Here is an 11,630-nt window from a genome sequence, read left to right as displayed (position 1 = left end):
GCCCCCGGCGCCGCCACGCCACGCCCCCGGCGCCGCCCCGTGCCTGCGAACTAGGCCGCTGCCCTACCGCTGTAGGGGAGTCGCTTGACCTTCCGGAGAGGTTAGAGGTCAAACCGCCCATCCTCGGTGTCCATTTTGTATGCACATATGGGGATGGCTTCCCAGCGTCCCTGATGCCGCCCTGGGTTGCCCCCTGTGGAGGACTTTCCATGCCTCGTAATCTCCACCAGCCCCCTCAAACAACCTTAAAGATAGATACATACCTCAGTGAGGGTAGATGTCCGGATCATAGGAAAAGTGTGAAGAAATAAAACCGTCTTCAGGAAAGATGATTTTTTTACTTTAGGTTTTTATTTTAATTCCAATTAGTCCACATACAGTGTTATATTAGTTTCGACTGTATAATATAGTGACTTTACAGTTCCATACACCACCTATCACTCCTCACAACAACTGTACCCTTTAATCCCTTAATCCCCCTGACTTATTTCATTCATCCTCTGCCGCCCCCCCCCCCCACTCCCTTCTGGTAAACTGATGTTTGTTCTCTACAGTTAAGCGTCTGTTTTTTGGTTTGTCTCCTTTTTTTTTCCCTTTGTTCATTTGTTTTGTTTCTTAAATTCCCCATGAGTGAAATCATATGGTATTTGTCTTTCTGTGGCTTATTTTGCTTTAGCGTTATATTCTCTAGCTCCATGCACGTCATTGCAAATGTCAAGATGTCATTCTTTTTATGGCTGTGTAATATTCCATTGTATATGCATACCACATCTTCATTTTTAAAAATTGTTTTAAATATTTATTTTTGAGAGAGAGAGAGACAGAGCATGAGCAGGGAAGGGGCAGAGAGAGGGAGACAGAATCTGAAGCAGTCTCCAGCCTCTGAGCTGTCAGCACAGAGCCCAATGGGGGGCTCAAACCCACAAACTGCAAGACTGTGACCTGAGCTGAGGTCAGACGCTTAACGGACTGAGACATCCAGGCGCCCCCCCACCCCCCGCATCTTCCCATCTTCTTTATTCATTCATCAGTCAATGGACACTTGGGCTCCTTCCATATCTTGGCTACTGTAAACAATGCTGCTATGTATCCCTATGAATCAATGTTTTTTGTGTTCTTTGGGTAAATACCCAGTAGTGCAGTTGGTGGATCTTAAGGTAGTTCTATTTTTAACTGTTTGAGAAACCTCCATACTGTTTTCCAGAGTGGCTGCCGCAATTTGCATTCCCACCAACAGCACATGAATGTTCCTTTTTCTCCACATCCTCGCCAACACCTGTTGTTTCCTGTGTTCTGGATTTTAGCCATTCTGACAGGTGTGAGGTGATATCTCATTGTAGTTGTTTAATGTTTATTTATATTTGAGACAGAGGGAGAGAGAGAGAGAGAGCATGTGAAGGGGAAGGGGCAGAGAGGAAAGGGGACACAGAATCAGAAGCAGGCTCCAGGCTCTGAGCTGTCAGCACAGCTGAACCTACAAGCCGCGAGATCACAACCCGAGCCAAAGTCTACACTCAGCTGACTGAGCCACCCAGTCTCCCATCTCACTGTAATTTTGATTTGCATTCCCCTGATGATAAGTGATGGTGAGCATCTTTTCGTGTGTTTATTGGCCACGATGGTTATTTGTTTTTAAGTTTATGTCCCACAACTAAATAAAAATACTACATTTCCTATGGCAATGCAGTTTTTTCCTCAAATTTTTATTTAAATTCTAGTTAATCAACATATGGTGTAATATTGGTTTCAAGAGTAGAATCCAGTGATTCATCACTTACATACAACACCCAGTGCTCCTCACAAGTGCCCTCCTTAACACCCATCACCCATCTAGCCCACCACCCCCCCACACACACCTCCCTCCATCAACCCTCAGTTTGTTCTCTATCATTAAGCCTCTCATGGCTTGTTCCCTCTCTCTTCCCCCCCACCATATGTTCATCTGCTTTGTTTCTTAAATTCCACATATGAGTGAAATCATGTGGTATTTGTCTTTCTCTGACTTATTTCACTTAGCATAATACACTCAAGCTCCATCTATGTCATTGCAAATGGCAAGATTTCATTCTTCTGGATGGCTGAGTAATATTCCATTGTATATGTGTACCACATCTGCTCTATCCATTCATCAGTTAGGACATTTGGGCTCTCTCTGTAGCTTGGCTATGTAATCCAGTTCCAAAGTGAGTTTCCTAGGTTGGTACCCCACAGTCCATACTACACTGAATTCTGGAGGCACCTCTCACAAAGGAACCCCGAAGTCATCTGCACAGGAACAGGAATCCTGTATTTATCATTTGGGGGGGGGGGAGATCCCAGGGCTGAACTTGGTCACCAAGGCCTATAGCCCCTTGCGCTGTGGTGAATGAATGAAACCCCAATAAAGAGGCTCGACTGCAAGCTCAGAAAGCTGGCCTGGTCCCTCCCAGTTGTCATCCCCTGACACTGCCACACTGGCTTTCTCCCCGTGCCTCACAGTGTCAGACTGATTCCAGCCTTAGGCTCTCTGCACTTTCTGCTTTCTCAGCCTATGATGTTCTGCCCCTTTGGCCAATATAGCTCCTTCTTGTCGACTGAGTCTTGGCTTAAATGGTACCTTCTTACAGAACGTTTTGCCATCCATCAGAAACGAAGTAGCCCCCTGTCTCCATCACATCACACATATTCTGCTTTCTTCATGACACATGTATCGCTATTTGCAATGATCGTTTATAGTTACAACCAGTAAACCATACTTGTTTGTTGTCTGCGCCCCCTCTCCCATCACCACCCCCAGAATGTAAGATCCATGAGGGAAGGACCTCATCACTCTAGCTCACAGCTCTGTCCCCAGAGTCTATCAGTGCTTCCCCTGTAGTACGCACACATGAATGAATGAATGAATGAATGAATGAATGATTCAAACATGTCGCAAATTGCTAGTTGCATATATGACCCTAATTTGCTTCCCCTCTGGTCCCCGTGTGACGGGCTGGGCCTCAAATCCTTCTCCTTCCTACCCTATTCATTCAGAGAGCCCTAAGTCAGGGAGGTGGCCCACAGACCATGCCGTTCAGGGAGTGCCACTCCTCCTGCCCAGGAGCTGTGTAGCCTTGATTCCACCAGCATCTACTGAAATTCCAGGGCTGGGCTCTGTGTCAGGGAGTGAGGCAATGGATGACAGTGTCTGTCTTCAGATCAGAGCCTTTCAGGGAGAGATGTCAAAAATAAGGGGAACAAATCGGGAAGTTGTTCTAAAAAGAGGAATGTACTTAAGCTGAATTTGGTGAGCTGGAGAGTAGTTTACCCAGACAATGAGTTGGAAGAGGACAATGAGTCCAGACAGAGGGAGGCAGCCCAAATGACCCACTGAAGCAGGGTACAGCCCAGGGTATTTGGGGAAATGCTGGAGGCTCCACAAATGGGCAGAGCTGAGGTGAAAATTAATGCTAATGAAGTGAGCAGGGGCCAGATGGCTAGGACCTGGTTGCCTTACTGTTTAGAGACTCTCTGGGAAGAAAAGTAAAACAAAGGACGATGATTTCAGGCAGGAAGCAGCTGGCCACCCTGCCAACCTGAGCAAAGATTAAAGTTTGGAGTGTGAAAATGAAGAGACGAGACCTCACTGGGGCGCCTGGGTGGCTCAGTAGGTTTAGCGTCCGACTTCGGCTCAGGTCATGATCTCACGGTTCATGAATTCAAGCCCCACATCGGGCTCTGTGCTGACAGCTCAGAGCCTGGAGCCTGCTTCAAGTTCTGTCTCTCCCTCTCTGTGTGCCTCCCTCGCTCACGCTTTGTCTCTCTCACTCTCTCTCAAAAATAAATAAACATTTTAAAAAATTTAAAAATTTAAGAAAGGAAATTTAAGTCAGGAGGCCGGCAGGGGGCGCTCTCACGCCCTACCGCTGGTAGCCAACTGCAGACCCAATAGGAAGAGAGGTACCAGGCAAGTCCATATTACTTTAGCCCCCCATTTACTATCAGCAGAAGAAAGGTTTTTCCTCCTCCCCCAGCAAGAGCCCAGACAATGAAAGGCGATCACAACTCAGCTAATGAAAAGGCACTCTGCTTCTGTCCTCTCCTTTGTCCTAGGGACTTGCCAACGGTTTTGCCTGTAGCTTGCTTATCCCCAATTGCAATTCTCTTCTCTTCCTGACTAAGCCCAATTTTGCTGGTAAAGTAACTGGCAGTTTTATTTTTAAGGTTAACAGGAGAAAATGAGAAAGAAAGAAAGAAAACACACCAAGAGGGATGCCCCTTTCTTCTTCCTATTTAATGTTAATTATTTGTCTTCTCTCTTTACCGCTTAATCAATACTTGCACAATGTCCATTTTTTAAATCTTTTTCAAAGAGAGTTTTAAATTTTATCAATGAGATTCACTTTTTTGTTTCTTAATTCATTAATTTCTGCTTTTACTTTTTAAATAGAAGTTTATTTTTCATTTTTCCTATTCCCTAACTTGTACATTTAATCCATTTATTTCTCCTTTCTTTTTTTAATTTTTCTTAATGTTTATTTTTGAGAGAGAGAGAGAGAGAGAGAGCGTGAGCAGGGAAAGGGCAGAGAGAGAGGACACAGAATCTGAAGCAGGCTCGAGGCTCTGGGCTGTCAGGGCCTTGTTTCTTTTTTTTTTTTTTTAATGTTTATTTTATTTTTGAGACAGAGAGAGACAGAGCATGAACGGGGGAGGGGCAGAGAGAGAGGGAGACACAGAATCGGAAGCAGGCTCCAGGCTCTTGAGCCATCAGCCCAGAGCCCGATGCGGGGCTCGAACTCACGGACCGTGAGATCGTGACCTGAGCTGAAGTCGGACGCTTAACCGACTGAGCCACCCAGGCGCCCCTACTTGTTTCTTTTTTAAAAATAAATATTAGAGGGGGCGCCTGGGTGACTCAGTTGGTTAAGCGTCTGACTTTGGCTCAGGTCATGATCTCACGGTTCATGGGTTTGAGCCCCACGTCAGGCTTTGTGCTGACAGCTCAGAGCCTGGAGCCTGCCTCAGATTCTGTATCTGCCCCTCCCCTGCTCGCACTCTATCTCTCTCTAAAATAAATAAACATTAAAAAAATGTTTTAATAAATACTAGGGTAATTCTATTTTAAATTTTTTGAGGAATCTCCACACTGTTTCCAGAGTGGCTGCACCAGTATGCATTCCCACCAAGAAGGCAAGAGGGTTCCCCTTTCTCTACATTCTCACTAACATCGGTTGTTACCTGAGTTGTTAATTTTAGCCACTCTGACAGGTGTGAGGTGCTATCTCATTGTGGTTTTGATTTGTATTTCCCTGATGATGAACGATGTTTTGAGCATCTCTTCATTGTCTGTTAGTCATCTAAATGTCTTCTTTCAAAAAGTGTCTATTTGTGTTTTCTGCCCATTTCTACACTGGATTATTTGTTTTTCAGGTGTTGAGTTTGGTAAGTTCTTTGGAGATTTTTGGATATTAACCCTTTATCCAATATGTCATTTGCAAATATCTTCTCCCATTCCACTGGTTGCCTTTTAGTTTTGTTGATTATTTCCTTCACTCTGCAGAAGCTTTTTATCTTGATGAGGTCTCAATAATTCATTTTTGCTTTTATTTCCTTTGCCCTTGGAGACGTGTCAAGTAAGAAGTTGCTGTGGCCAAGGTCAAAGAGATCATTGCCTGTTTTCTCCTCTAGAGCTCTGATGATTTTATGTCTCACATTTAGGTCTTTCATCCATTTTGAGTTTATTTTTATGTATGGTGTAAGAAAGTGGTCCAGGTTCATTCATTTGCATGTTGCTGTCCAGTTCTCCCAGCACCATTTGCTAAAGAGACTGTATTCTTTTCCATTGGATACTACTAGGAATTTATCCAAAGGATACAGGAGTGCAGATTCATAGGGGCACATCCACCCCAATGTTTATAGCAGCACTACCAACCATAGCCAAATTATGGAAAGAGCCCAAGTGTCAATCAACTGATGAATGGATAAAGAAGATGTGGTTTGTATATACAATGGATTATTACTTGGCAATGAAAAAGAATTAAATCCTGCCATTTGCAAGAACATGGATGGAACTGGAGAGTTAGGCTAAGTGAAAAAAGGCAGGCAGAGAAAGACAGATATATGTTCTCACTCATATGTGGAATTTGAGAAATTAAGAGAGGACCATGGGGGAAGGGAAGGGAAAAAAATAGTTTCAAGCAGAGAGGGAGGAAGGCAAACCATAAGAGACTCTTAAATACATAGAACAAACTGAAGGTTGATGGGGGAGCAGGGGAGAGGGGGAAATGGGTGATGGGCATTGAGGAGGGCACTTGTTGGAATGAGTGCTAGGTGTTGTATGGAAGCAATGAATCGTAGGAATCTACTCTCAAAGCCAAGGGCACACTGCATACTTGTGAGTTTTCTGAATTATATTATTTTTATGTTGTCAGGTTTTATGACATTTGTACTTTGTGTGATAGCTCTGTTTAACGACTCAGTCTTCTGTTTAAGTGGATTTGACGCCAAGTACTAATCTTGCCATGTCTACTGTAGTCCTGAATTTTAAAATTATAATCACCTCTTCATTGTTAGGCTTGAATTATCCCAAGTAATTCTTTTTTTTCCCCAAAAAAGTATCGTGGTTGTTGTCTGCCTTGAGCTTTTACATGCTTGAGAATGTCTGCCCATTCCAATATGTCCATGAACAATTCAACCAGCTCTACAATTCTTGGATCATACTTTCCTTCCTTCTAAACCTTGTAGATTTTGCTCCCTTTCTTCTGGAATGGAGTATGGATGTAGAAAATTCTGAGAACAACAGTCTCCTTCTTGTATAATGCATTAATTAGCTATTACTGCAGAACAAATTAACCTAAAACTGAGCAACTGAAAACAGCATATACTTATTTACTTCACAGTTTCTATGGGTCAGAAATCTGGGAACAGATTAGTGGGATGATTCTGCCTCAGGGTTTCTGTGAGGTTGCAATTCAGCTATTGGCTGGAGCTGAAAAATCTGCTTCTACACTCACTCATGTGGTTGTTGACAGGACTCAGTCCCCCCCCACATGGGCCTCTCTAAAGGTTTCTTGAGTGTCTGATGGCAGGTGACTTTCTCCAGAATGAGTGATTTAAATTTTTTTTAATGTTTATTTATTTTTGAGAGAGATACAGACAGAGACAGAGACAGAGACAGTGTGGGGGAGGGGCAGAGAGAGAGGGAGACACAGAATCTGAAGCTGGATCCAGATTCTGAGCTGTTGGCACAGAGCCCAATGCGAGGCTCAAACCCATGAACTGTGAGATCATGACCTGAGATGAAGTCAGACGCCCAACTGACTGAGCCGCCCAGGTGGCCCTAGCATCACCTCTTGAAGAGAACTGTATCAACAAATTCGAGTGCATATCTTGAAGACCGTCATGTACCATGACCTGTTTATCCTGTATAGAAGCCTGTCCTAGGAAGCGTCACCCAGCTCTGTCTGGGTGTGATCTTCTGAGCAGCAAATCCAGATATTTTCTTCTACTACGTTTTTAGATATTGTTTCCATCACATTTGTTCTGACTTTCTTCAGAGAATTATTACCATATGTAGGGTTTCCTTTGCTTTCACATTTATCTCTGTAATTATTGGTTATAGCCTTACTGTTTTCCATTAACTTCTGTTAGTTTGGGTTTCTTTTAGCTTTTTTTTTTTACCATATCCCAAACTGTTTTCAGTTGTGTTTGCTCTATATGTGTTATCTTATATACAACTACTTGTATATGGAATATATTAGCTGCTTTTAATGGGGTTCTTGAGAGAGGGAAGATGGCAGTGTAGGAGGACGCTGGGCTCACCGCGCGTCCTGCTGATCACTTAGATTCCACCTACACCTGCCTAAATAACCCAGAAAACCGCCAGAGGATTAGCAGAACGGAGTCTCCAGAGCCAGGCGCAGACGAGAGGCCCACGGAAGAGGGTAGGAAGGGCGGCGAGGCGGTGCGCGCTCCACGGACTGGCGGGAGGGAGCCGGGGCGGAGGGGCGGCTCGCCGGCCAAGTGGAGCCCCCGAGTTTGGCTGGCAAAAGCGGAGGGGCCGGACGGACTGTGTTCCGACAGCAAGCACGACTTAGCCTCTGGGAGGTCAGAAGTTAACAGCTCTGCTCAGAAAGCGGGAAGGCTGGAGGACAAAGGGAGGGAGAGTTGCTGAGCCCCCAGACGACAGAGCTCAGTTTGGCAGGGAACAAAGGTGCTCACCAGCACCATCTCCCCCGCCCATCCCCCAGCCAAAATCCCAAAGGGAACCAGTCCCTGCCAGGGAACTTGCTTGCTCCGCACAAACACCCAACGTGGTGCTTCTGCGGAGCCACCCCTCCGGCATCGGGTCTGACTCCCTCCCGCTGCCACAGGGCCCCTCCTGAAGTGGATCACCTAAGGAGAAGCGAGCTAAGCCTGCCCCTCCTGCCCCCGTGCACCTTGCCTACCCACCTCAGCTAATACGCCAGATCCCCAGCACCACAAGCATGGCAGTGTGCAAGTAGCCCAGGCGGGCCACGCCACCCCACAGTGAATCCCGCCCCTAGGAGAGGGGAAGAGAAGGCACACACCAGTCTGATTGTGGCCCCAGCGGTGGGCTGGGGGCAGACATCAGGTCGGACTGCGGCCCCGCCCACCAACTCCAGTTATACACCACAGCACAGGGGAAGTGCCCTGCAGGTCCTCACCACTCCAGGGACTATCCAAAATGACCAAATGGAAGAATTCCCCTCAGAAGAATCTCCAGGAAATAACAACAGCCAATGAACTGATCAAAAAGGATTTAAATAATATAACAGAAAGTGAGTTTAGAATAATAGTCATAAAATTAATCGCTGGGCTTGAAAACAGTATAGAGGACAGCAGAGAATCTCTTGCTACAGAGATCAAGGGACTAAGGAACAGTCACGAGGTGCTGAAAAACGCTTTAAACGAAATGCAAAACAAAATGGAAACGACGACAGCTCGGATTGAAGAGGCAGAGGAGAGAATAGGTGAACTAGAAGATAAAGTTATGGAAAAAGAAGAAGCTGAGAGAAAGAGAGATAAAAAAATCCAGGAGTATGAGGGGAAAATTAGAGAACTAAGTGATACACTAAAAAGAAAGAATATACGCATAATTGGTATCCCAGAGGAGGAAGAGAGAGGGCAAGGTGCTGAAGGGGTACTTGAAGAAATTATAGCTGAGAACTTCCCTGAACTGGGGAAGGAAAAAGGCATTGAAATCCAAGAGGCACAGAGAACTCCCTTCAGACGTAACTTGAATCGATCTTCTGCACGACATATCATAGTGAAACTGGCAAAATACAAGGATAAAGAGAAAATTCTGAAAGCAGCAAGGGATATACGTGCCCTCACATATAAAGGGAGACCTATAAGACTCATGACTGATCTCTCTTTTGAAACTTGGCAGGCCAGAAAGGATTGGCACGATATCTTCAGTGTGCTAAACAGAAAAAATATGCAGCCGAGAATCCTTTATCCAGCAAGTCTGTCATTTAGAATAGAAGGAGCGATAAAGGTCTTCCCAAACAAACAAAAACTGAAGGAATTTGTCACCACTAAACCAGCCTTACAAGAGATCCTAAGGGGGATCCTGTGAGACAAAGTACCAGAGACATCACTACAAGCATAAAACATACAGACATCACAATGACTCTAAACCTGTATCTTTCTATAATAACACTGAATGTAAATGGATTAAATGCGCCAACCAAAAGACATAGGGTATCAGAATGGATAAAAAAACAAGACCCATCTATTTGCTGTCTACAAGAGACTCATTTTAGATCTGAGGACACCTTTAGATTGAGAGTGAGGGGATGGAGAACTATTTATCATGCTACTGGAAGCCAAAATAAAGCTGGAGTAGCCATACTTATATCAGACAAACTAGACTTCAAATTAAAAGCTGTAACAAGAGATGAAGAAGGGCATTATATAATAATTACAGGGTCTATCCATCAGGAAGAGCTAACAATTATAAATGTCTATGCGCCAAATACCGAATACCGGAGCCCCCAAATATATAAAACAATTACTCATAAACATAAGCAACCTTATTGATAAGAATGTGGTAATTGCAGGGGACTTTAACACCCCACTTACAGAAATGGATAGATCATCTAGACACACGGTCAATAAAGAAACAAGGGCCCTGAATGATACATTGGATCAGATGGACTTGACAGATATATTTAGAACTCTGCATCCCAAAGCAACAGAATATACTTTCTTCTCTAGTGCACATGGAACATTCTCCAAGATAGATCATACACTGGGTCACAAAACAGCCCTTCATAAGTTTACAAGAATTGAAATTATACCATGCATACTTTCAGACCACAATGCTATGAAGCTTGAAATCAACCACAGGAAAAAGTCTGGAAAACCTCCAAAAGCATGGAGGTTAAAGAACACCCTACTAATGAATGAGTGGGTCAATCAGGCAATTAGAGAAGAAATTAAAAAATATATGGAAACAAACGAAAATGAAAATACAACAATCCAAACGCTTTGGGACGCAGTGAAGGCAGTCCTGAGAGGAAAATACATTGCAATCCAGGCCTACCTCAAGAAACAAGAAAAATCCCAAATACAAAATCTAACAGCACACCTAAAGGAAATAGAAGCAGAACAGCAAAGGCAGCCTAAACCCAGCAGAAGAAGAGAAATAATAAAGATCAGAGCAGAAATAAACAATATAGAATCTAAAAAAACTGTAGAGCAGATCAACGAAACCAAGAGTTGGTTTTTTGAAAAAATAAACAAAATTGACAAACCTCTAGCCAGGCTTCTCAAAAAGAAAAGAGAGATGACACAAATAGATAAAATCATGAATGAAAATGGAATTATTACAACGAATCCCTCAGAGATACAAACAATTATCAGGGAATACTATGAAAAATTATATGCCAACAAATTGGACAACCTGGGAGAAATGGACAAATTCCTAATGGGGTTCTTGTGCTCTATATTACCTTTATTTTTAATTTATTTTCTGGGCCCTGCCAGCTTTCTGTTAATAATCTCATCACCTTCTCTGGGCTTATTATCTCTTCTTTGAAATTTTGTACCTTTTTCTTGAGCCTCCTGCCCTCATTTTTTAAAAAAAGACAGATCGTGTTTTCTTTAGCTACTTTGAAATTATGGAAAACTACTTGTGTGAATTCTGCCATTGTCCAGTCAGGTGATTCATCTGTGATGTGTGCTTTTCATCTACAATTTGCTTACCTGCTCCTTTCCTCATCTCTAATTTTTCTGGTAGCATTTATGCCTGGATGATGCAGTGGCCCCAGTGGCTGTCATGGGTTAGGAGCATCAATCAAATTCACAAGTCACAATGTGTGTTAGTCACAGTAGTCACTACTGTGTTTAGAGGGCTTTACAGATGGCTACAGGACATTTTGTGCAGCATACAGCACCTCTGCAGTTTTCGGGGCGGGGGGGGGGGGTCCCAACAGCTATCCAGGTACACAGCTTATGCCCCGTGACCATACAGGATATGTGCAGCTTCTGTGCATGAGAGACAACATGCACATGGGCAACCTTAACACGAAAGCTACCCCCTCATTTTCTCACCATTTTAAAAAATATGATTCTGGCCATGGAAGTACAAGGCCTGGTGCCAACTCACAGCTCCCCCAGTCCAGGTACGGACCCATAGATTATGG

General features: G+C 43.9%; 1 protein-coding gene across 1 annotated transcript in view; it reads right to left on the bottom strand.

Annotated features, from left to right (window-relative positions):
* TXNRD3 (thioredoxin reductase 3) overlaps positions 1-11,206 on the bottom strand; it is a 74,444-nt gene extending 63,238 nt beyond the window's left edge. Inside the window, exon 1 of the mRNA XM_049642254.1 lies at positions 11,191-11,206. Coding sequence (XP_049498211.1) covers positions 11,191-11,206 — 16 coding nt within the window. The remainder of the gene's footprint in view (positions 1-11,190) is intronic.
* Positions 11,207-11,630: the final 424 nt, after the last annotated feature.

The sequence above is a fragment of the Panthera uncia genome, chromosome A2 (genome assembly GCF_023721935.1).
Source record: "Panthera uncia isolate 11264 chromosome A2, Puncia_PCG_1.0, whole genome shotgun sequence".
In the NCBI taxonomy this organism is placed as follows: Eukaryota; Metazoa; Chordata; class Mammalia; order Carnivora; family Felidae; genus Panthera; species Panthera uncia.
Note: the sequence above shows the minus strand (reverse complement) of the source record. Positions and strands in the feature narration are given on the sequence as shown.